This window comes from Loxodonta africana, chromosome 9 (genome assembly GCF_030014295.1).
Source record: "Loxodonta africana isolate mLoxAfr1 chromosome 9, mLoxAfr1.hap2, whole genome shotgun sequence".
NCBI lineage: Eukaryota > Metazoa > Chordata > Mammalia > Proboscidea > Elephantidae > Loxodonta > Loxodonta africana.
The window spans coordinates 64,983,543-65,010,455 of record NC_087350.1 but is presented as its reverse complement, the minus strand read 5'-3'; the positions used below and the strand labels follow the sequence as shown (position 1 = coordinate 65,010,455).

Sequence of the window (26,913 nt, the reverse complement as noted above, 5' to 3'; positions counted from 1 at the left end):
AAGTGATAAAAAAAAAAAAAAAAAATTTTTTTTTTTTTTTAAACTGGTTAGTAAATAAAGCTTTGAGATTTCTAATAAGGTCACATTTGTTCTGTTGTAGGAAGCTAGCAGGATGTACCCTTTTCATCACAGGTGCCAGCCGTGGCATTGGTAAAGCTATTGCATTAAAAGCAGCAAAGGATGGAGCGAATATTGTCATTGCCGCGAAGACTGCCCAAGCGCACCCCAAGCTTCCAGGCACAATCTATACTGCTGCTGAAGAAAGTGAGTGAGTGTGACAATGCCATTTCCTAAAATGTACTCCCACCGGTTTCAATATGTAGAGAATTTGCTGGAGAATTTAGTTACAGCTGTATGAAAGCTACCCTGAAAATAATTTTATGGTTAAGGAAGTGTTTTGAACCTTTATCCCCTTCAGCACTTTTGAGAGATACAAGAGAATTCCCTGAAAAATCCTGTCTTCTAGGGCAGTGGTTCTTGGGTGGGAGTGGGGGGTGAGGATGAAGTGGGGAGGATAGAACCTGGGGGTGGATGGTGTAAATACTTTGAAAAAGCTTTTCATGTTATTTATTCTCTGCACAACTTGTAAGTCCTTATTTTAATACTTTAAGCTCCCCAACATTTATCGAGTGCTTATACTCAAGGCATCGTGCTAGGCATCATGCCAGAAGAGAAGGTACCAAAAGAATGATTTTATGGTTTAAAAATTCAACTTCAGCTGATCTTGCTAGTTTTGTTAGTTATGATAATAGTGTTGTGGTTATATTAGAGAAATGCATATAAGGATGAGTGAAATGATTCTTGGGATTTGTTTTAAAGTGCACCAGCTTAAAACAAAAAAGAGGGAGAAATAAACAAATTAAATAACTGGCAAAACATTAGCAATCGTTTAAGATAAATGATGGATTCATGGTCCTAGTTCATTATGCTATTTGTTATACTTTTGTATATTTTTTTGAAATTTTTCATATAAAAAGTGTTTTTTTTTTTTTCTTCTTCTTAATAGAATTTTTTAAAAAGGTTAATGTCTTTTTTTGTTTGTTTTTTAATGGAGTTGTCCTGGCCAGTCTGAAGCTGGATGAGCTAGCCAATCTGTCCTGCTTTAAGGGTGGAGTCACTTGTGGTTGTAAGACAGTTGTTTCTGTGAAAGTAGGATACTTTTTTCCCTTTTAACCATTTTATCAGAATGAAAGATGTAACATTTGAATGCTAGAATGCCTTTTTGTTTGTTTATCCTTTGTAGTTGAAGCAGCTGGAGGAAAGGCCTTGCCATGTGTTGTTGATGTGAGAGATGAACAGCAAATCAAGGACGCAGTGGAGAAAGCAGTGGAGAAATTTGGAGGTAGTGCCTTAAAACAGACATAATTATTGAATATTGGGTAAAATATAAGTGAAACTATATCTAAGCCTTTTGTGTATCATTTCCCACAAATACTCCCCAATCCATTTTAATCTGTCCCATTTGAGTTTAGAAATTATAACCTGCCTCGAAATTGGACCCATTTTTTCCCTCTCTTGTAGGTAAGTCAAATATAGTTTGCCAAATTCAACAAATGTTCATTTCCCAGGCCCAGGTGTTTACTTCACTAATATACTTATCACCTTCTCTCCCATAGTGAGAGAAGAGTCAGTAAATTCTGGATTTGCCCAAAGCATCCATTGATTGTCTCAGCCTTTAGTAGCTTTATCTCCCTGAGTGGATTAATTCTGGACAGGTGGTATATATACCCATCAGTCCCGCATCTCACCCAGACCGAGACTCAGTTTGCTCTGTTCCCATCTGGCTGCTTCTATAGTGAATATTATCTTCCTTATCTCTTAGGCCCTAGCAGAGTGCCTTGTGTAGAGTAGCTACTTCATGATTATCTTGTAGTATTGTGATTAGCAACTCATAGCTTTGTAGATTGAGAAGTATGTCCTATATTTGAACCCCTGCCCCCAGCAAAGCACCCTTCACTGTATTCATTACAGGTAGTCCCCAACTTACAGCACATTCAATTTATGACAAACTGTGCTTACGTCCATCTATTTTTTTTTTAATGATTTCTGTATGTATGTATTAAAATATATCTATAAATGTATATGTAATGTTTCCAACCCCCAAAGACAAATAAAGATTGGATCTATAAAGATATTGATAATAAAAGGCGTAATGGATTGAATCGTGTCCCACAAAAATATGTATCACCTTGGTTAGGCCATGTGTGGTTGTCCTCCATTTTGTGATTTTTCCTATGTGTTATAAATCATAATCTCTGCCTTTGGTTAAAAAGGCATTCTTGCTGAGGTCACATCCCTGCTCCAATGTAAAGGGAGTTTCCCTGGGGTATGGCCTGCACCACCTTTTATCTTATGAGATAAAAGCAAAGGGAAGCAAGCAGAGAGTTGGGGACCTCATACCACCAAGAAAGCAGTACCAGGAGCAGAGCGTATCCTTTGGACCTGGGGTCCCTGCATGGGGAAGCTCCTAGTCTGGGGGAAGATTGATGAGAAGGCCAACAGAGAGAGAAAGCCTTCCTCTGGAGCTGACGCCCTGAATTTGGACTTTTAGCCTACTTTACTGTGAAGAAATAAATTTCTCTTTGTTAAACCCATCAACTTGTGGTATTTCTGTTACCACAGCACTAGATAGCTAAGACAAAAGGCAATAATAATGAAAACTAAAAAAAAAAAGAGGTACTCGACCTGTGTCAGAACCAATTTACAACAGAGTCATCAGAAGGGACCCCTGCTGTAAGTTGGGGATTGCCCATATATTCATCCTGAGTTTATTGTGTTCATGCCATAGGACCAGGAACTTTTCTCAGATGTAGAGATGGTTTGCGTAAGTTTGAGTTTCGTTATAATGAAGCTTTAAAATGTAATGTAGTTGAATCCAAAGATTCTAAGGATACATTTTAAGAAAACAGCAACACACATCCAATGCTACAGAATATGGAAACTGAGGGATGATCAAAATTTTGAAATATTAGTGTGTATGAGAAAAGTGTACTTATAAGTAAAATATTTTAGCGCATTTAATAACTTTGTTTAAACCATCATCCACATGTTGTTAGAGGGGCATAGAAAAGTTAAGAGGATAAGAAAAGAGGCTCACTTCAAAGGTCTAATCCCAGCAATCAAAAAGTGGATACATTGTCATACTTCTACTTAGTGGAATATTAAGTGCTGTATAAAAAGAATAGTTATCAAGGCCATGCAGAAAAACAGGGAAATGTTTGGCATACTTTTGTATTTTACTATTTTATTTAACATTATTTCACTAAGCATATAACTACAAGCAAAGTATGTTGTATATGGGTAGAGACTGGATAAAATCGGTAGAAATTATACTTACAGGTCACCAAAACAAACTTGATCTACTTTGATGATTTACCAGGGACTGAAACCCTAGGTTTCTTCTCTTTTCCCAGTTCCCAAGACCAGAAAAGGGTCCTTTCCTTTAAGTGAGGGGCATTGGTGTTCTTGGCAGGAGGGCAGGCATTGGAAAGATTCTAGAGAGGAGAAGACTTTAGGAAGTTGATCTAAGGTTCTTGAAGACAGGGAGAGAAGACCAGGAGGTAAGAGTAGAACAGATAAGGATGGAAGCTACAAACCATTAAGGACTAAGCCTCCTAATAGTTTCACAGGGAGCTGTGGTGATTGGCTATCCCCACTGAGACAGTGAAAATCATTTGGATGGTGTTTTGACATAGCTACTTAGCCTTGCACTGACATATTGGTCAGTCGTATTATCAAAAAGAAGTATTTGTGAATCAATACAATTGAAACAGATAAACTGAGGGTTCAGCTATATAGAGTAAATGTTTTTATTTTCTTTTGTGACAAAACAAATTATAATAAAATGAAATTGATTATTTCGGAAACAGGAATTGATATTTTGGTGAATAATGCCAGTGCTATTACCTTGAGCAACACACTGGATACCCCTACAAAGAAAGTGGATTTGATGATGAGCGTCAACACCAGAGGCACCTACCTTACGTGAGTTAGAAATGAGAGTTGTGGGGGGAATGTTGCAATGTTTTCTCAGAGAACTTGTTGGTAAACAGAGTTGAACCAGGTTAGCAGTACAGTTTAAAATCTGATGAATCCCTATAAAGGCCTCAAAGTACGCCAAGTCAGTAGATAGCATTTTAAATAAATAGTTGTATTTAGAGCTTCTTTGTGAATATAATAAAGACTAACATGTAGCTTGAACATTTTGAACTAATTAATACATATATGCATACCCTGTGTTTTATTAATTTCTGATTGCTCAAGCCAGCAAGTCTTACCTTTTTCTGAAAAGGACTTGAGTTATGTAAGTAACAGTAAGCTCATATGAATCACACTTTAATATAACTGACAAAAAGGCTAATGCTATCTTGGGCAATCAGAGGAAATGTAGAATATAGAATTAGAGAATACAGTTCTGGTCTTTTCTGGATTAGTCAGACAGTCCATTTTTTCATTTATTTATGTTTATTTGCCCACAGTTTCTGTCATTTTTAATGTGGCTGTAAGTACAGATAGCACCACTCCCACCTTGCCGTAACTACCTAGCTCATGACCTTGGGCAAGCAACTGAACCTCTTGGTTGATTCAGTTTCCTCATTGGTAAAATGGGGATAGTATGTCATAGGGTTGATCATGAGGGTTAAATGTAGAATTTCTTAAGTTAGAGACCTGAGTCTTTTTTTTTTTTTTAATTGTACTTTTGATGAAGGTTTACTGAGCAAATTTGTTTGCCATTAAACAATTAATACACATATTGTTTTGTAACATTGGTTACCAACCCCACGACATGTCAACACTCTCCCCTTCTTGACTTTAGGTTCCCCATTACCAGCTTCTTGTCTCCTCCCGCCTTCTTGTCCTTGCCCCTGGTCTAGTGTGCCCCTTTAATCTCATTTCATTTTATGGACCTGTCTAATCTTTAGCTGAAGGGTGAACCTCAATAGCGTAGAGACCTGAATCTTATCCTCAGATGTGTTTTGTTTGGTCTGCAAAACTTTATCCTGACAATGTTAAAAAATTTGTTTTCATTAGTTACCTACATTCAAATTTCATTAGTTGTCTATGTTAAAAACATGAGGAGATTTATGTAAAAATCCAGATTTCTGACTCTTCTTGAAATACTGGAAAATCTGGCCACATACAGACAACATTCCCATGTGGCAACAGTCAGCTACTGTAGCCTAATGGCCAAGTGTCAGCTGTCTCCTTAAATGGGCCCTGAGCTCCACTGTCTTTTGGAAGTGGAGATCAAGCCAAAAAATAGCCATTTATCATTGTGCTTGCATTGTTGGTTTTCTTATATTAAAGAGAAAAGGCAAATATTTCTCATACTCGTCTCTATCTACAGTGGAAAATGAAGCAGTATGCCAAGAGGGCCATATGTTCAAGTAAAATGGATGGGAGCTTCTTTGTAGATGTGAGGCATACTTCTACAAACTTAATATGCAAAGTATATTTCTTTTGAATGGAAACCATAGTGATTCAAACCATGGTAAGAGCTATGGCAGGCATATAGAAAAGATTGTGATAAAAGACTTAATAGATTCAAAACAGAACTCACGTTTCAGTTTTGTTTTTTTTTTTTTAATTTTCAAATAAAATAAGCAATGCTGATATGTGATGCAATTACACGTTACATGAAAAAATTATCTGGGCATCAATATCTGTTACAGCTGCAAGTTTATGAAAGAATTTTGATTGAATGTAACACTTATTTAAACAAATGTTTAAAAATATCAACTTAGCCAGGCATGCTATGGCTCAGCATGTTGTATTAAGGCTTAGAAGGGCACATTGTATGAAAAAGTTAAATCATTTGTGGCAGTTTTTATTGCAGATACTGAAGCCACAGATATAAATATACCGCCATTTATATTTATATATGCTGTCAGGAGATTGTGATGTGATTAAAAAGTTTTTAGACTCAGTACCCATGACATGAACAACATCAGGATGACTTACTGTTAGGCATTGAGAAAAGCCTCGGAAAGGTTAAAGTACATCTGTTAAAATTAGTAGTCGTAATGGTAGACAGTGCTACGGGTATGGTCAGTGTTAACTTTAGACTTACGCAAATCTAATGTCGAAACATTTTGCAAGTGTGCAGAAATTAAGTTTGTTCATTGTATTGTTTACTTAGCAATAGCTTCTTGCTAAAAAGTTAAAAATGGACTATATTGTTAATACTGAGAATTAAATATACTTCCATGGTTTGAACTATAGACAGTTCTATGCTTTACTCGTATTGAGTACAAACATGATCATCTCTTTGACAAGGCGGGGTGGCCATAGCTTATTGCTGAGATTTTGTTTTATAATTTGAAAGAGATCAACTCTTTTTGCCACTCAAGAGAAAAGTTCTCAGTCAGTTCCCAACTAGCCAACCAAAGATTAGATCAAGGACTTGACCTTTTTAGTTGACATTTGACTTATATAAACACAAACGTGTGATTCTCTTTGCTCATTCCTTTGTGAAATTGTGTCTTTGAAAAACCCGTTTGTTAAGAACAACCTGGCTCACTTTCTTATACTGAGGTCATTTTCCAAAAATGAAAGTGATGGCCTAAGTCACATTCCTACAATTGTAGGTTTGAAGGTTCAATTCAAAACAAAACACTCTGATTTCAAACTATAGGAAAATGAACTAACTTGTTCAGTTACCTTTTCAGTGAATATTATTAGTGTGGTTGAAAAACTACAAGTGGAAGTTATGAATAAGGCACTAAAGCACTAAAAACTAAATATGAGTATGTTGGAGTAACAGATCTACAAGTATTTCCAGAAAAGATATCTTTATAGAAACTTTTGTGCAAGGATTCTTTTCATTTTTTTAAGGTTCCTACGTTTATGAACAGCTTTTTTTTTTTCTCTCTCTCTCTTTTAAAAACAGTTAAATATTGTTCCCGGTTAAAGGCATATTGCAATTCCAAATGAATGACCTGTCATAGCTCTTTGGGGCCAAACAAAAAAGATGTCAGGTTTTGACCTGTGAAATATAAATGGTGAAAGAAAAATTCATAATGAAATATTCCTATTGTAATTTATATTTTTATTATTAATTTAGTATGTAATATCCATTATTACAAGTGTTTGTGTCATGTTTTGTGCTTGCAAAAGTTCAATAATGAAGTTCGATTGTATTACTGAATAGTTAATTTTTCTTGCACTCAGCCCACTTTATTTCTGTTTTCCAGTGCTCTATAGGCTTTTGAGTTTAAAACCCATGATTAAGTCACATAGTTCATATGAAAGTAATAAGTACAATGCCTAGTACATAGTAAGCTTTCAATAAACTTAACTATTTTATTAAGCTGAGAGTATTAGTATCTAAGCTTGGTGCTAAGGATGTTCAATGTAATTTATAAGACAAGGCATGTTGCTAGGAAAAATATACCTGATGTAGGATTACTAACCCTGAGGACCAGGTAGGCACAGTGCAGATGGAAAGGTTTTTGTCTAATAGATCAAAGGAGAAGTTCATGTTTATAATATAAATGAAATGGGCTCTTTCTTTTGAATTTAAAATATGCTTTTACTGCCTGAAATAGATTTGATTTGTTTTTTATTGATGTTTTGAGACACAATTTTGCTGTTTTAATGAAAATCAGCTGTAATATTGTTTATGCTTCCCCTGCCTCACTCCCATAAAAATGAGGCACCTGTGTAAATGAAAAATAATATGTACAAAAAGCACTGTAGTGATAGTGATTGTATTTGGTTTGTAAGTTAGAAAGCAGTTTGCAGGTGGTAACAACAATGTTGTACATTTGATCATAAAAAACTGGACACTTGCAAAAGGACAAATATTGTATGGGACCGCTATTATAAGAACTCAAATAGTTTAAACAGGGAAGAAAATATTCTTTGATGGTTACAAGAGTGGGGAGAGAGGGAGGGAAAGGGGTATTCACTAATTAGATAGTAGACAAGAGCTATTTTAGGGAAAGACAACACAGTACAGGAGAGGTCAGCACAACTGGACTAAACCAAAAGCAAAGCAGTTTCCTGAATAAACTGAATGCTTCAAAGGCCAGCGCAGCAGGGGTTGGGGTTTGGGGACCATGGTTTCAGGGAACATCTAGGTCAGTTGACATAATAAAACCTACTAAGAAAACATTCTGCATCCCACTTTGAAGAGTGGCATCTGTGGTCTTAAACACTAGCAAGTGGCCATCTAAGATGCATCAATTGGTCTCAGCCCACCTAGAGCAAAGGAGAATGAAGAACATCAAAGACAGAAGGTAATTATGCGCCCAGGAGACAGAAAGGACTACATAAATCAGAGACCAGAAGAACTAAATGGTGCCCAGCTACAACTGATAACTGCTCTGACAGGGAACACAACAGAGAGCCCCTGAGGGAGCAGGAGAGCAGTGGGATGCAGACCTCAAATTCTAGTAAAAAGACCAGACTTAATGGTCTGACTGAAACTGGAGGGACCCTAGACCTTCTGTCAGCCCAAGACAGGAACCATTCCTAAAGCCAACTCTTCAGACAGGGATTGGACTAGACTATAGGATAGAAGATGATACTGATGAGGAGTGAACTTCTTGGATAATGGAGACACATGAGACTATGTGGGCAGCTCCTGTCTGGAGGGGAGCTGAGAAGGCAGATAGGGTCAGAAGCTGTCTGAAGGGAAACGGAAATAGAGGGTGGAGAGAAGGAGTGTGCTGTCTCATTGCGGGGAGAGCAACTAGAAGTATATAGCAAGGTGTGTATAAATTTTTGTGTGAGAATCTGACCTGATTGGTAAATGTTCACTTAAAGCACAATGAAGATTAAAAGAATACAGGCAAAAAAAAAAAAAAAAAAAAAGACCTAAAAGAAGAATAGACTAGTTCAAAGTCCTGGGAGTCATTGACTATGACATAAAACTATAATATAATTGAGCTATATAATACGCTTTCAGCTTAATAATTAAAATTGTAAAAATACCAGACCTGATTCTTTTATAAAATGAATTGCCTACCTCTTGGTGGCAAATTAAATTTGGGAATGTCCTGGGAGTGACGTTACTAAATTAAAAACTCCTAAAGTTTTATCTACTCCTGTTAAGATGAGGAAATCAGCACGTGTAACACTAAGAATAGCCATTGTTTATTTCATGTTTAGTATGTGCATTGTTAGAAGTACCTCATATATCTCATGTCATTTTAACAGTCTGGACAGTCCTATAGGGTAGTTGGTATTACCAGCATTTACAGATGAGAAAAACTGAGAATTAGATTGTTATATAACTTGCTCAAGGTCACACAATTAAGGGGGCAGGATCAGAATTTGAACCCAGGTCTCTGTGACTTGAACACTCATATTCTTTACCATAATGCTGGCTGACAAGTGCATTAAATGTTACTAAAAATTATGAGTGTGTCTTGGGGAGGGGAGAGTTTGGGAAGGCTGTGGTTGAAGATAACCACATTTGGGCTAATGCTTCAAGGATTTGATTATTTTCACCAGCCAGATCATTTTGTCGGGACTTTAAGCAAAGCTTCAAAAGATGGGAATTAGTTGCTTTTTCTGTCTTCATTCTAGAAAAGTAGAAACAAACAAATGTACACTACAGATTATAGAGCAAGTTCAGTTGCCCCATAGGAATGGTTTAAAATACAATTTTAAAAAGTGGACAAGTTGTTAGAAAGCTATTTCCTTACGTTTTCTTTTGCTTTCAGATCTAAAGCATGTATTCCTTATTTGAAAAAGAGTAAAATTGCTCATATCCTCAACCTCAGCCCTCCGCTGAACCTAAATCCATTGTGGTTCAAACAGCACTGTGGTAGGTGGTAGGGCGAGGGGATGGTGTGTTTGGTTAATTTATTTTTAATTAAATCAGTATCTGTGATATAATAAAATCCGCACATAGCATTCAGCATTGAATGTTCTACGCAAAATCAGTAGTATTTCGGAAAGTAATTTTTATCTGTAATTTTAAAAATTGAGATATATTTTGCATTCAATACAATACATAAGTCTTAATGGTACAGTTTGATGAGTTTGATAAATGTGCAAACTTGTATAACCAACACCCAAATCAGGAGAATGGATTGCCATCACCCCAGAGATCTCCCTCATGTCCCTTTCCAGTCAATAAAACAGGTACATTTTATTGTATGTAATTTATTCCTCAATAAAGTTAGTTAAAAACTGTCCCTGAAATACTTTACCATTTTTTTAACCTAAGGAGGCTTGGTGGTTCAATGGTTAAGCGTTCAGCTGCTTACCAAAAGCTTGGCAGTTCAGACTCACAAGCTGCTCCTGGCAATCTGCTCCTGTAAAGATTTCAGCCTAGGATACCGATTGGGGCAGTTCTGCTCTGTCCTAGAGAGTTGCTATGAGTCAGAATTGACTTGATGGCACACAATAACAACAAGCTATGCAACAAGATTTATGTGGAGATGCCCTTGTAAAATAGTTGTATCAGACATGGTAGGCCTTGTTTAGACATAATTCGCTAAGATTTTGAAGGACACTTAGCATAGGAACCCATAGAACAAAACTGAAATAAGCTCTGTTTTCTATTGAAGAAAAAAAAAAAAATTTTCTATTGACTAGGTGCAACAAATTCGCAACCTTTTTGTTTGTTTTTTGCTTAGTAGTAGTAGTTTTCCTTTAAATGCTCTCTTTCATTCTTTAAAAAGAAAAAAAAAAACAGGTTAAGAAACAATAATATAACTTATCCCCATAATATTAAGAAAAGTGAAAATTTATTACTATCTTTTTTCTTAGAATGGAAATATATAAAACTAGTTTATTCAGCTACTTCCATAAAGATATTCTTTTAGAAAGAGTATATTTTAAAAACTATGTATTTTGTATTATTGAAAAGAATTCTGAAAAAAAAAATACCAGGAAGGAAATAGTAATAAAGAATTGGTTATTTATACTCACAAATTAACTCGCTTTTAAATTATTTCTCTTTCTGGTTTCTTTTAGCTTATACCATTGCTAAGTATGGTATGTCTATGTGTGTACTTGGAATGGCAGAAGAATTTAAAGGTGAAATTGCAGTCAATGCCTTATGGCCTAAAACAGGTATGTACATAAAAAATTTATTGGATTCTCCCTTATTGTCCTTGACACTCTTGAGATGCATCTTGGGTGGCATGGGGTGGGGGTGAGTAGACTGTCAACAGTAACTGTAATTTGTGTGTCAGGAAACAAGTCAAACTTTTTATTATACAGCGTAAGACCTTTTGTTTTAGTCTTAGTTCTGTAATTACATGTTCATGGGTAACACTGAAGTGTGATTTTATGTGTGCTCATTGTTGATGTTGTAGTGTCGTGTGTGTGTTTTTAGAAGAATATGTGGAGCAATTTAGGTTTAGGTAACCATGATTCTAGGTCCTGCAAGGTGTAGAGGCTGGGGAGATGAAGGGCTGTTGGTGAGGATTTATGGGGCACCAAGTTAGGAAAACTTGGTGGTTGCAGCCAGGTCTTCAGTCACCATCTTTCTTCTAAGGACTCTAGGAGCCTATTTTCTTAAATTCTCTTCTTCTGCAGTTTGACCAAGACTTCGTTCTTCCCTTGCCCACTGTGGGATCAGAACCATGTTTTACGTTTTCCCTTACGCTTCTGTAGCAGACACAATTCTTTTAAGATTTTCTGAAGAGTTATTTTCTTTACAATGGGGGAAAATATATATCCAATGGGGAAAAAAGTGCTTCTACAGTGTTTTTCAGTCTACATATCAGGACTCATTGGTGAGGCATGAAATCAGCTTAGTGTAGGTAGGGAGAGATTGATTTAGTGGGTAGCAGTCAGAGTTGTTTTGTTTTTGGTACAGTGGAATAGAAAATATCAGTGCAGTGCATATAGTAAGGATCATTATTGTTTCATCAACTTTTTATGTATATATACGTATATACGTTTGTATGTGAATGTGCAAATATGTGTGTTTGTAAGTGTATATAATTGGCTATTTTGGTAAAAAATATTACTTGCTATGGATCACAGTCAAAAGGTTTAAAAGCTCACACTTTTCTGTGCCTCTCATTTTCAACTTCTTCTCCTTCCCTCACTCTTTCTCAGCCTCCTCCCCACACCAGTCATTGTCCTTACTGAAGCTGGTAGGTTGTGAGAGTCCGGCAGTTAGATAGGAGGTGAGGTCTCTAAGGTAACAAAGTCCTAACGTAATATTTTCCCTCTTTGTACTTCTCTTATATACGTGTCACTTCCTATTTATTTATTTTCCAAACATCTATTGCAACTTTTTATATGCCAGATACAGTTCTTTGCACTATTCATTCATTTATAAATCATTTTATTCATTTACCATCTACTGTGTGCAAGGCCCTAGGGGTCCTAAGATGAATGTGATGCAGTCCGTACACACAAAGAGTTTACCATTTAGTGTGAGATATAAAGGAGTTTCTTACAATCATTTGTACTTATTCCTTCTCTCTTTTCCCCCACCAACCCCTAAAGTATAAGTCTTTGAGATCCTGGGGGTAGCTTTTAAACCTTTTGACTGTGATCCATAGCAAGTAACATTTTTTACAAAAATGACCAATTATATACACTCACAAACACACATATTTGCACATTCACATACAAACATATGTAAGTATATATACGTATATATACATAAAAAAGCCTAGTCTGCCTCTAAGAATTTTAGATTTTATTCATACAATGAAGATTTATTAGCTACTATTATGTGCCCAAATTCTGTTCTAGTTGCTTAAGATACTTCAGGAAACTTAATAGATAAGAATCTCTGTCCTTACGGGACTTAAAGTCTAAATTGGGACAGATACAATAAACAACATAATGAATAATAGTTTATAGTATACTAGAAGGTGATAAGTGCTATAGAAAAAATAGAACAGGATAAAGGGATTGGAGTCTCAGGTGTTGGAGAAAGTGGGTTACAGTTTTTCAGTAGGGTGAAAAGGCTTGGCCTTTTTGAGAAGGTGAGATCCAAGCATACACTTGAAGAAGGTGAGGGAGTTAGCCATACAGATATAATAGCCACAGGGTACATGAGGGAAACACATTGAAGACAGAGGAGATAGCCAGTCCTGTGGTACAAGCTGGCTGGTATCATCAAAGAGCAGAGGGAAGTCCAGTGTGGCTGGAGCAGAGTGGAGACGGGGAGAGTAGTAGGAAATGATGAGATTATATCCAAGGGGAAAAGAGGGTCAGATGTCATGGGGCCTTGTCAAGACTTGGACTTTTACTCTGATTGAAATGAGGCTCTGTTGCAGGGTTTTGAGCAGAAGAGGGACTTGATCAAACTTAAATTTTCAAAGGATCTCTCTGGCTGCTTGTTGAGAATAGATTTTCATGGGGCAAAGGCAGAAACGGAGGCAGGTTGAAAGCTATTGCAGTAGTCTTGGCACAATATATTGGTGGCTTTCACTGGGTGATGGCAGTAAGTATGGGAGGAGTAGTTGGATTCTGATATGTTTTGAAGGTAGAACAGAATCTGCTGATGGATAGGGTGTGGGCTTGTTGGATACGGGATGTAGGAGAAAAAGAAGAGTTAAGGATGACTCCAAGGTTTTTGGTTTGAGTAACTGGAACAGTGGAGTTGTCATCCCCTGGGAGGGGGAGAGCTGAATATGGAGCAGGCTGGGGAGCACGGTTAGGCATTCAGTTTGGGGCACTGAGTTTGAGCATCCAAGTGGAGATAGTCAGTAGGTAGCTGGGCTTGCATGTCTGGAGGTCAGAAGAGAGGGCAAAGCTAGAAATTTTGGGGTTATCAGCATATAGATGGTATTTAAAGCCACAAGACTAGATAATATCACCTAGGGAGTGAATAAGGTAGTGAAAGGACTACTAAGAGATTGGGAAGCCAAGTGAAAAAAAGTATTTCAAGGAGAAGGGGACATGATCAGTTGTGCCCAATGCTGCTGTTCATATAAGATAGAGAGTGACCATCAGATTTAGCAGTTTGTACTTCTCCTTCACATCATTTATTACATCTGTAATTAAGTGATTACTTTTATAATTATTGTTGTTTAATGTCTGTCTCCCTCGCTGGAATGAACGCTTCTTGAGAATAAGGAATGTATGTGTGTTATTGTAGACATTTGATAATAGTTGATGAATGAGTGAATGAATAAATGTGCAGTATGATTAACTTCTGACTAGTTCCAAACTAGACATTCTGACTAAAGCTTATATAAGAAACAGGCAGAACATTGTGTGACAGGGCAAGTGGAGGACAGTATTAGGATACACAGGAGATACTGGCTCACTGTCAAGATCTTTGCCTTAGCTTTGAGATGCTCATTTTAAAAGGTTTAGTATGCATCTTGGAAGTAGTGTATCAATTGGATCCTACACTTTATGACATAGTAAATTGATTTGCAGCCCTATATTCCTTGGGATACATGTCATGCTGAATTTTTTGCAGGGTACTTTTGAAACATAGCAGGAGGATTATGCAACTCAGATGATAAGGTCAGGGAAGGGGGCTTTGTAATGAAGGTAAACAATGAAATAAGACCTGAAGGAAATATTGGAGTTAGCAAGAAGGAAAACTGGGCAAGGCATTCCTGGCAGAGGGACTAGCATTTGGAAAGTTGGCAATATGGGAAAATAGTCTGAGTTTGGTGGAACTGCAAGGAGTTTGGTATGGACATATTATCAGGAGGGATCAGTCCCTGGAGAAGGACATGCTTGGTAAAGTGGAGGGTGAGCAAAAAAGAGGAAGGCCCTCAACAAGATGGATTGACACAGTGGCTGCAAAATTGGGCTCAAGCATAAAAACAATCATGAAAGTGGCGCACACTGGGCAGCATTTCATTCTTTTGTACATAGGGTTGCTATGAGTCAGAACTGACTCAGCTGCACCTGAAAATAACAACAATATGTATAATAGGATGTGAGCTTGTCATTTCCCACTGAATTTGAGCAAGTACAAGTAGTTCAAGCTGACTGACTGGAATGTTGGTTGGATGTGAAGGTAGCCAGTTCAGAGAAGGAACACCCAGAAGGGACAAGCAGTGGGCCAGGATACTGCTTTGCTTGTAGATAGTTATGTTATACTATAAATCTTCTCGTCTTTTGAAAGGCAGTAGTGTTGGGAGATTACCTGTGGTTCCTTAGGTTTGAGATGCTCATTTTAAAAGGTTTAGTAGGCATCTTGGAAGCAGCGATATCAACTGGGTCCTAGACTTTGTGACATAGTAAATCAATTTACAGCCCTATATTCCTTGGGATACGTGGCATGCTGAATTATGTGCAGGGTACTTTTGAAACATAACAGAAAGCTTATGCAACTCAGATGATAAGCTCAGGGAAGGGGGCTTTGTAATGAAGGTAAACAATTGAAAAAAGATCTGAAGGGAATGTTGGAGTTAGCAAGAAGAAGAACTGGGCAAGATGAATGAGTTAAGACTCAAATCTTGTTTGCCAAACTTAGGGGCTTGAATTTTAACCTAAATTCAGTGGAGAGCCATTGAAGAATTTTTGTGGCAGGAGGTCAATAATAAGCACAGGGGAAATAGGAGCAGTGAAATGAAATAGTTGGAAATGAGGTTTAGGAAGTTTAATCTATAGAATAGCTTGAAAGATTGGAGAAAGGAGGCAGGAAAGCTAGCTAGAATATTGCATTATTCATGAATGAGTCAGTGAAAATGGATTTGGAAAGGATGTTCAGACTCTTGGCTGTTTGAGGGGACTTTATTTTAAAAACATACATTCCCTCTTCCTAGACTGTGTAGAATGGCCCTCTCCTTATGCCTGCTGGAACCACAGGTAATCTCCCAACGTTATTGCCTTTCAAAGGACGAGTACATTTATAGTATAACATAACAATCTACAACCGAAGCAGTATCCTGGCCCACTGCTTGTCCCCTCTGAGTGTTCCTTCTCTGCACTGGCTACGTTGCTCTTCCTGACTATAGAATGTTCACCCTGCTGAAACACAGTCAGAGGAGGGATCAGGGGAGAAGAATTGAACAAGTGGAAGGCAGAATTGGTGAGCTTGAAGTTAAGGCACTTGGCACCAATATATTTGAAGAAAAATCAGGTAAAAGAATTTTAAAAAATGAAGAAACCTTAAGAATCATGTGGAACCCTATCAAGAGAAATAACCTATGACTGATTGGAGTACCAGAACAGGGAGGGACAGCAGAAAATACAGAGAGAATTGTTGAAGATTTGTTGGCAGAAAAATTCCCTGATATCGTGAAAGATGAGAAGATATCTATCCAAGATACTCATCGAACTCCACATAAGATAGATTTTAAAAGAAAGTCACCAAGACATATCAAACTTGCCAAAACCAAAGATAAAGAGAGAATTTTAAGAGCAGCTAGGGATAAACAAAATATCACCTACAAAGGAGAGTCAATAAGAATAAGCTTGGACTACTCAGCAGAAACCATGCAGACAAGAAGGCAATAGGATGGCTTATATAAAGCATTGAAGGAAAAAAATTGCCAGCAAAGAATCATATATCCAGCAAAACTATCTCTCAAATATGAAGATGAAATTAGGACATTTCTACAGAAGTTTAGGGAATTTGTATAAACCAAACCAAAACTACAAGAAATACTAAAGGGAGTTATTTGGCTAGAATATCACTAATATCAGGTATCAACCCAAGACTAGAACACTGGACAGAGCAATCACAGGTAAGCCCAGATAGGGAGATCACAAAAATAAATCAAGATAAAAAAAACCCTCGAAAGAGGGAAACAGCTATATTATTATGTAAAAGAAGACAACATTAAAACAATAAAGAGGCACTAAGAAATGTAGTCATAGATCTTTCATATGGAGAGGAAGACAAGGCGATATAAAGAAATAAAAGTTAGGTTTAAGCTTAGAAAAATAGGAGTAAATATTAAGGTAACCACAAAGGAGACTGACTATCCTACTCATCAAAATAAAATACAAGAAAAAAATAGGGACTTAGCAGAAACAAAATCACCAACAACGAATAAGAGGAAAAGACAATATATAAACTACTAAGCACAAAAATTAAGTGGGAAAAAGAAACGGTCAACAACACACAAGACACCAAAATAACCGAACTAAACTAATAACCTATCTATAATTATGCTGAATGTAAATGGACTAAATGCACCACCAAAGAGACAGAGCGTGGCAGAATGGATAAAAAAATATGATCCATCTATGTGCTGCCTACAAGAGACACACCTTAGACTTAGAGATACAAACAAACTAAAACTCAAAGGATGGAAAAAAAAATCAAGTAAACAACAATCAAAAATGAGCAGGAGTGGCAGTATTAGTTTCCAACAAAATTGACTTTAAAGTTAAATCCACCACAAAGGACAAGGGAGGGCACTATATAATGATGAAAGGGACAATATAACAGGAGGATATAACCATATTAAATATATATGCACCCAATCACAGGGCTGCAAGATCCATAAAACAAACTCTAACAGCATTGAAAAGTGAGATAGACAGCTCCACAATTATAGTAGCAGACTTCAACACACTGCTTTTTGGTGAAGGACAGGACATCCAGAAAGAAGCTCAATAAAGACACGGAAGATCTAAATGCCACAGTCAACCAGCTTGACCTCATAGACATATACAGAACACTCCACCCAACAGTAGCCAAGTATACATTCTTTTCTACTGCACATGGAACATTCTCTAGAATAGACCACATGTTAGGTCATAGAGCAAGCCTTAGCAGAATCCAAAACATTGAAATATTACAAAGCATCTTCTCTAACCATGAGGCCATAAAAGTAGAAATCAATAACAGAAAAAGCATAGAAAAGAAATCAAACACTTGGAAACTGAACAATACCCTGCTCAAAAACAACTGGGTTGTAGAAGACATTAAGGATGGAATAAAGAAATTCATACAATCCAATGAGGATGAAAACACTTTCTATCAGAACCTTTGGGACACAGCCAAAGCAGTGCTCAGAGGTCAATTTATATCAATAAATGCACACATAAAAAAGAAGAAAGGGCCAAAATCAAAGAATTATCCCTACAAGTTGAACAAATAGAAAGAGAGCAATAAAAGAAACCCTCAGGCACCAGAAGAAAACAAATAATAAAAATTAGAGCAGAACTAAATGAAATAGAATACAGAAAAACAATTGAAAGAGTTAATAAGACCAAAAAGTGGTTCTTTGAAAAAACTAACAGAATTGATAAACCATTGGCCAAACTGGCAAAAGAAAAACAGGAGAGGAAGCAAATAACCTGAATAAGAAATGAGATGGGCGATATTACAACAGACCCAACTGAAATTAAAAGAATCATAGCAGATTACTGCAAAAAATTGTACTCTAACAAATTTGAAAACCTAGAAGAATTGGATGACTTCCTAGAAACACACTACCTACCTAAACTAATACAAACAGATGTGGAACAACTAAATAGACCCATAACAAAAGAAGAGATTGAAAAGGTAATGAAAAAACTCCCAACAAAAAAAAAGCCCTGGCCCAGACAGCTTCACTGGAGAGTTCTATCAAACTTTCAGAGAAGAGTTAACACCACTACTACTAAAGGTATTTCAGAGCATAGAAAACAATGGAATACTCCAAAACTCATTCTATGAAGCCATCATATCCATGATATCAAAACCAGGTAAAGACTCCACAAAAAAAGAAAACTATAGACCTGTATCCCTCATGAACTTAGATGCAAAAATCTTCAACAAAATTCTAGCCAGTAGAATTCAACAACATATCAAAAAAATAATTCACCTTGACCAAGTGGGATTCATATCAGGTATGCAGGGATGGTTCAACATTAGAAAAACAATGTAACCCATCACATAAATAAAAGACAAGAACCACATGATTTTGTCATTTGATGCAGAAAAGGCTTTTGACAAAGTTCAACATCCATTCATGATAAAAACTCTCAATGAAATAGGATAGAAGGAAAATTCCTCAGCATAATAAACAGCATTTATACAAAGCCAACATCCAACATTACCCTAAATGGAGAGAGCCTGAAAGCATTCCCCTTGAGATCAGAAACCAGACAAGGATGCCCTTTATCACCACTCTTATTCAACATTGTGCTTGAGGTCCTAGCGAGAGCAGTTAGGCTAGATAAATAAAGGGCATCCAGATTGTTAAGGAACAACTAAAAGTATCTCTGTTTGCAGATTTCATGATCTTATACACAGAAAACCCTAAGAATCCTCAAGAAAACTACTGAAACTGATAGAAGAGTTCAGCAGTGCATCAGGATGCCAGATAAACATACAAGAATCAGTTGGATTCCTCCACACCAACAAAAAGAACATCAAAGAAGAAATCACCAAATCAATACTATTTACAGTAGCCACCAGGAAGATAAAATACCTAGAAATAAATCTTACCAGAGATGTAAAAGACCTGTACAAAGAAAACTACAAGACGCTACTGCAAGAAACCAAAAGAGACTTACATAAGTGGAAAAACATACCTTGCTCGTGGATAGGAAGACTTAACATTGTAGAAATGTCTGTTCTACCAAAAGTGATCTATAGATACAATGCAATCCTGATCCAGATTCCAATGACATATTTTAATGAGATGGAGAAACAAATCACCAACTTCATATGGAAGGGAAAGAGGCCCGGGATAAGTAAAGCATTACTGAAAAAGAAGAACAACGTGGGAGGCCTCACTCTACCTGATTTTAGAGCCTATTTTACTACCACAGTTGTCAAAACAGCCTGGTACTGGTACAACAACAGATACATAGACCAATGGAACGGAATTGAGAATCCAAACATAAATCCATCCACATATGAGCAGCTGATATTTGACAAAGGCCCAAAGTCAGTTAAATGGGGGAAAAGATAGCTGTTTAACAAATGGTGCTGGCATAACTGGATATCCATCTGCAAAAAAATGAAACAACTCATACCTCACACCATGCACAAAAACAAACTCAAAATGGATCAAAGACCTAAATATAAAATCTAAAATGATAAAGATCATGGAAGAAAAAACAGGGACAACAGTAGGAGTCCTAATACATGGCATAAGCAGTATACAAAACATTACTAAGAATGCAGAAGAAAAACTAGATAACTGGGAGCTCCTAAAAATCAAACACCTATACTCATCCAAAGACTTCACTAAAAGAGTAAAAAGATTACCTACAGACCTGGAAAAAGTTTTTAGCTATGACATTTCCGATCAGCATCTGATCTCTGAAATGTACATGATACTGCAAAAACTCAACTCCAGAAAGACAACCCAATTAAAAATGGGCAAAGGATATGAACAGGCACTTCAGTAAAGAAGACATTCAGGTAGCCAACTGATACATGAGGAAATGCTCACGATCATTAGTCATTAGAGAAATGCAGATCAAAACTACAATGAGATTTCATCTCACTCCAACAAGGCTGGCATTAAATCAAAAAACACAAAATAATAAATGTTGGAGAGGTTGTGGAGAGACTGGAACACATATACACTGCTGGTGGGAATGTAAAATGGTATAACCACTTTGGAAATTGATTTGGCACTTCCTTAAAAAACTAGAAATAGAATTACCATATACAATCCAGCAGTCCCACTCTTTGGAATATATCTTAGAAAATTAAGAGCCTTTACAGGAACAGATGTGTATACACCTATGTTCACTGCAGCACTGTTTACAAAATCAAAAAGATGGAAGCAACCAAGGTGCCCGTCAATGGGTGAATGGATAAATAATGGTATATTCACACAATGAAATAATATGCATTGATAAAGAACAATGATGAATCCATGAAACATTTCATATCATGGAGGTATCTGGAACACATTATGCTCAGTGAAATCAGTCAGTTGCAAAAGGACAAATATTGTGTAAGACTGCTATTATAATAACTGGAGAAATAGTTTAAAGAGAGAAGAAAATATTCTTTGATGGTTATGAGAAGGGGGAGGGAGGGTAGGAGAGGGATTTTCACTAATTACGTAGTAGATAAGAACTATTTTAGGTGAAGGGAAAGACAACACACAATACAGGAGAGGTCAGCATAACAGGACTAAACCAAAAGCAGTTTCCTGAATAAATTAAATGCTTCGAAGGCCAGCGTAGCAAGCGTGGGGGTTTGGGGACCATGGTTTCAAGGAACATCTAAGTCAATTGGCATAATAAAATCTATTAAGAAAACATTCTGCATCCCACTTTGGAGAGTGGCATCTGTGGTCTTAAACACTAGCAAGCGGCCATCTAAGATGCATCAATTGGTCTCAACCCACCTAGAGCAAAAGAGAATGAAGAACACCAAAGACACAACGTAATCATGAGCCCCAGAGACAGAAAGGACCACATAAACCAGAGACTACATCAGCTTGAGACCAGAAGAACTAGATGAAGAACTAGATGGTGCCAGGCTACAAGTGATGACTGCCCCAACAGGGAACAAAAGAAAGAACCCCTGAGGGAACAGGAGAGAAGTGGGATGCAGACCCCAAATTCTAGTAAAAAGACCAGACTTAATGGTCTGACTGAGACTAGAAGGGCCTCGGAGTTCATGGTCCCCAGACCTTCTGTTAGCCCAAGACAGGAACCATTCCCAAAGCCAACTCTTCAGATAGGGATTGGACTGGACTATGGGATAGAAAATGATACTAGTGAAGAATGAGCTTCTTAGATCAAGTAGACACATGAGACTATGTGGGCATCTCCTGTCTGGAGGGGAGATGAGAGAGCAGAGGGGGTCAGAAGCTGGCTGAATGGACGTGAAAATAGAGAGTGGAGTGAAGGAGTGTGCTGTCTCATTAGGGAGAAAGCAATTAGGAGTATATAAATTTTTGTATGAGAGACTGAGTTGCTTTGTAAACTTTGACTTAAAGCACAATAAAAAAAAAAAATAGTACCTATCTCAGAGGTATAAGAAATTAAGTCAGATGATATATGTAAAGTACTTAGTATGACTAGCACAGGATATACTTAATAAGTGTTCGCTGCCATATTTTCTTAATAACGTTTCACTTTAAGAGTGAGACCCAAGCTCTTGAATTATTGGTTAAGAAAAAAGAAAAAAAGTTCCCAGTAAAGAAAGTTCCGTTATAAAGAAGATAATTATCTTCTAACTCAATCCCTGTAGGAAATTCTCTAACTTAATTGAGCTGTTTGAAAGAGGGGTGTATACTAAATTGTAAGCTCCACAAAGGTATGGCTTTTTTGTCTCTTCGTTTACTCCTTTGTTCCCGACACCTGGAATAGTGCCCAACTTAGAGTACGTGCCCAATAACTACTTGTTGAATGAATCAAAAAGAATCAGTGGGTCTTCAAAGGTACAAACTTTTCATCTTTAGACAGAAGTATGTGTTATCCCAGTATATACTGGCTTAAAATGATGGTTTAGCAATGGTATTGAGAGAAGTCTTATCTAAATTACTAGAAACTCTGAAATCTAAAGTACATCTAAACAAATTGACTTTCATTGCTTTAAATGTAAGCTAAGATATATGTAAATAGAGATAGGTACTGTTCACTATTTTGACAATGTATAATTAATAATGGAAGCCCTGGTGGCGTAGTGTTTAAGTGCTACGGCTGCTAACCAAGACGTCAGCAGTTTGAATCTGCCAGGCCCCCTTGGAAACTCTGTGGGGCAGTTCTACTCTGTCGTATAGGGTCGCTATGAGTCGGAATCGACTCAAGAGCAGTGGGTTTTTTTTTTTTTTTACTGTTCACAATTTTGCCAATGTTTTTTAAATTAATAAGTAGTGGAATTTCAAACTAACCTATATATGCAGAGAATTTAAAAATTATGTGCACCTAACAATTTATGTACACCTAAAGCAGTAAAAAGTACATGCAAATATTAACAGTAATTATCTCTGGGTGGAAGGATTAAGATAATTTAAAAATTCTTCCTTCTAGTTTTCTTTACTTTCTAAAAATTTCTTTAAAAAGTATTATTTGAATTTGAAAAGTACCTTCCCAAAATTCAATCAATATTTATTGATTGCCTATGGTGCATTTGTTACAGTTTTAGGCACTGGGAATACAGTGATGAACAAGAAAGAGTATTTTTTTTAAACTTTATTGTAGTAAAATTTAGGTAACAAAAAATTGGCTGTTTTAGCCATTTTTAAGTGTACAGCTCAGTGATATTAACCATGTTGTGCAACCATTACTACCATCCCTTTCAAAAAGTTTTTCATGAACCCAAACAGAAACTTAATGCCCCTTAATCAATAACTCCCATTTTCTCCTTCCCCCAGCCCCTGGTAACCAGTAATATTTTTGTCTTTGTACGTTTGCCTATTTTACATATATCATACAAGTGGGATCATGCAATATTTGTCTTTTTGTTTGTGACTTTTTTGACTTAACAGAATGTTGTCAAGGTTCGTTCGTATTGTAACATGTATTAGGACTTCATTTCTCTTTATGACTGAATAATATTGTATCACAGTGTCTGTTTTCTTGGATCACGCATTCTAATAGAGAGGGGAGAGAGACACTAAACTTAGGAAAGGGAGATCCGTATTTTAAGATAGGAAACTGAGGCCCAGAGATGGTAAATTGCAAATTCTCAATCAGAAGTCTGAATGAATTTTGCCGTGAGTCTAATGATGGAGTTCTGTTTAATGCAATGCTGTATAGAATAAGGAATGCGTGTTCTCTGTACAGTTCTCCATGGAACATTTGACAAATAACTTAAGCTCTCCAGACCTTGTTTTCATCACCTGAGAGATGAAGAGATTAGAAGTGATAATTGTGGAAGGTCATGTATACTTGTTACTTCCATAGGTCTGTTATTTGATTTGGAGTTATGTGTGTGTGTGTTTTCTTTACAGCCATACACACTGCTGCTGTGGATATGCTGGGAGGATCTGGTATTGAAAGCCAGTGTAGAAAAGTTGATATCATTGCAGACGCTGCATATTCCATTTTCAAAAAGCCAAAAAATTTTACTGGCAACTTCATTATTGATGAAAATATCTTAAGAGAAGAAGGAATAAAAAATTTTGATGTCTATGCAGTTAAACCAGGTAATGCTTATATTTTTTAAAAGCAGCGATGTGTTTTTTCAAAATTTCTGCTACAAACACATCTGTTTTTTGTGTAGTGGTAATAAAGTTATATATTTTTAAAAAGCTGCTCCCCTAATGAATGGAAAAACGCATAACACCACAATTTAGGAAAGAGAAAAAACAAAACAAACCAACAACAGAATTGAGTTGAGGGCTTCTGAAGTGTTGCACAGATGCAGAAGGTCATGTCAACTACTAGCCATTTCCAAACCTTGAAACCGAAATGAAAATTTGTTTTTAAAATTGGTCTTAAAAATCACAGAATGAAGATTTTATTCAAAGAAAAAAAGACCTTACTCGAAGAAATGATTCAGCAGAGGGTTTTAAAAAAAAATGTTAAGATCATAGACTCTTTCCAAATGTTCGTCTCTTGAGTCTAACCTCCTAAAGTAGCTTAATTACAGATGGTGAGGTAACTGTGCAAGGTCTGTCTTATGTCTAACGGTGTGATTTGAAAAGTTTCTAGAAGACCCCCTTGTTCAAAAAATACCCTTCTCTGAAATTGCAGGTGATGATGAGGATGGATTTTTTACTTTGTAAGTAAAATATCATATAATATATAAATAATAGCTAATATAGCCATAACTGGGAGTTATATTATGTTTATTTGTACTAATGTATATTTAAATATTATTTGTTAGTGTGAGCTTCTAGGTGACAGAAACCACATTTACATTTGTATCATCCTTGCCTCTTCAGTTCACTAGCTTTGTGGCTTTGGGCATGTCTCTCACTACTTCTGAGCCTCATTTTCCGTATTGATAAAATTAAGAGAATGATACTCTTCATACAGGATGCAATAAATAAAGTGCAATAATGTGTATAATGTGCTTGGCACAGTGCTTGGCATATAGTACATGCGGAGAGAGTTTTAAGTCTTTGCCTAAGAGCAGACAACAGACAGAACCTGAACCAGACCCAGGTCTCCGGGTTTCTGGTACGGTGTAATTATCACTTTAGGTTTAAAAGACAGTATCATTGTGCATAACATTTAGATTTTGATCTAAATGATAAAATCCTATCAAATGTTGAGAACTTAATATGACTGGGCACTATGATAAGTGTTAGGATATAACAAAGACCAGCGCATTTCTGCCCTCCAGAAGTTTTTTTTTTAATCTTTTGAGACAGGGAAAGAGAAAGAAATTATTGTTAATAACTGAGTCTACTACAGTTTTGAAGGCTTTGTAACACATCTCTTGGCAATATCAGTATAATGCTAGGATAGTTTACTCCTTTTCTAACCATGACTCTTAGTTGAAAATAAGACCCGGTGGTTTAGGATAGGTTAGTTTTTGTGGTGATGGAGTGAGAGGAAAACGGAGAAAAGACAAATACACTGATGCTGAGAAGCAAGTGGTCCTTGATGACTGGCCCCTTCTCAGTGGACAAGGTAAGCAATGAGTCCTTAGCTCTTTGGAGGGATATAGGACAGAAGGTTGCAAGGAAAGATGAGAGGGGGCAAAGGCTCCTGGGACAGCAGTTAAGGTTGTACCTCAGGTGACTATGATTGGATCTTGAGGTAGAAATTTGTCATGGGAGAGGGTAACTGGCTTGTAGTAAAACTATTTTAACTTAATGAAGATCAGATAGTTTGACAGTTCCTGTGGGAGTCTTTTCGACTGCAATCAAATGATTATTAAAATAAAATCAGATATAATGTTCTGTAAACAGGTATTAAAATCTTAATGTATTATAGTTATCACATTAACCTCATTACTTTAGGGTTAATTTTTCAGGTCATCCTTTGATACCAGATCTCTTCATAGATGAACTCCCAGATGCAGTTAACAAGAAAATGGGAACACCTGGTAAGACTTAGACTATATATGTTTTTTTTTTTTTTTTTACATTTTATTTATTTTATTGTGTCTTAAGCGGAAGTTGACAGTTCAAGTTAGTTTCTCATACAAAGATTTATACACACATATGACCCTAGTTACTCTCCCTATAACGCGACAGCACACTTCTTTCCACGCCAGATTTCCCTTCTCTATTCAACCAGCGTCTGTCCCTTTTTGCCTTCTCATCTCACCTCTGGACAGGAGCTGCCCATTTAGTCTCATCCATCCACTTGAGCTAAGAAGCACTCTCTTCACAAGTATCATTTTATGTCTTATAGTCCAGTCTAATCATTGAAGAGTTGGCTTTGGGAATGGTTTCAGTTCTGGGATAACAGAGAGTCTGGGCGCTATGTCTTCCTGGGACCCTCTAGTCTCAGACCATTAAGTCTGTAGACCATATGTTATATAGGACAATAAAGATACTAATTTATGTATTTCTTCTAAAATATAAAATTGAACTTATAACAATGACATTTCTGCTGCTTCTTTGAAATCATTTTGTAATTTAAACTGGACAAGTAATTTCTTAGTCAGTTCTGGTAAAGAAGGGTATATTTTCCTTTTACCAGTACGGTTGTCTTTATATTCTTTCTTAATATATTCTTTGCATTTGACTTAAAAAAAAAAAAAAAGAAAGTTGCCTGAAAATTCCTTTTTTTCAGGTTTTACTTATTTTCCTTGGCATTGCCTTTAGGTATTTCTGATTGATGTGTTATTTTATCTTGAGGAAAACTGTCAAATCAAAATACATTTAAGACCATTCTTCGAGTTTGTGCTGTGTGACTGCTTTATAGAAGCAGTTATCTTCTAGGGAAATTTTGCTTTTACTTAGTTCTGTTTTTGTAGCTCAGAAAATATAACCTCTTTGAATTGGTGTAGAGTTTCCATTGTAGTCTGTGTTCTGGCGTTGTGCTATTGGCTTACTGAAAGATGCCAGGAGAAATACTCTTTAATGAAGCCCCGTGGAAGGAGTGTCTCTCATGTCTTACTGACAATAATGGGCTGTGCTTCTTCTGGGCCCTTGCCTTATTTTTATCTTATAGACACAGAATACCTAAGGGATTATATAGTCTTTAGAAGGCTGCTAGAAAATTTAGGAACAGTTTCCTCTATACCTTTAGCAA

General features: G+C 36.6%; 1 protein-coding gene across 2 annotated transcripts in view; it reads left to right on the top strand.

Annotated features, from left to right (window-relative positions):
• The window catches only part of LOC100665495 (hydroxysteroid dehydrogenase-like protein 2), a 64,553-nt gene that overhangs the window by 11,138 nt on the left and 26,502 nt on the right, over positions 1-26,913 (top strand). Inside the window, exons 2-8 of one of the 2 annotated variants that reach the window (XM_064291609.1) lie at positions 101-268; positions 1,244-1,342; positions 3,870-3,984; positions 9,672-9,775; positions 10,933-11,031; positions 23,709-23,903; positions 25,685-25,756. In XM_064291609.1, coding sequence (XP_064147679.1) covers positions 181-268; positions 1,244-1,342; positions 3,870-3,984; positions 9,672-9,775; positions 10,933-11,031; positions 23,709-23,903; positions 25,685-25,756 — 772 coding nt within the window. In that variant the 5' untranslated portion in view covers positions 101-180. The remainder of the gene's footprint in view (positions 1-100; positions 269-1,243; positions 1,343-3,869; positions 3,985-9,671; positions 9,776-10,932; positions 11,032-23,708; positions 23,904-25,684; positions 25,757-26,913) is intronic. The other variant, XM_010588018.3, reaches the window with a different exon arrangement.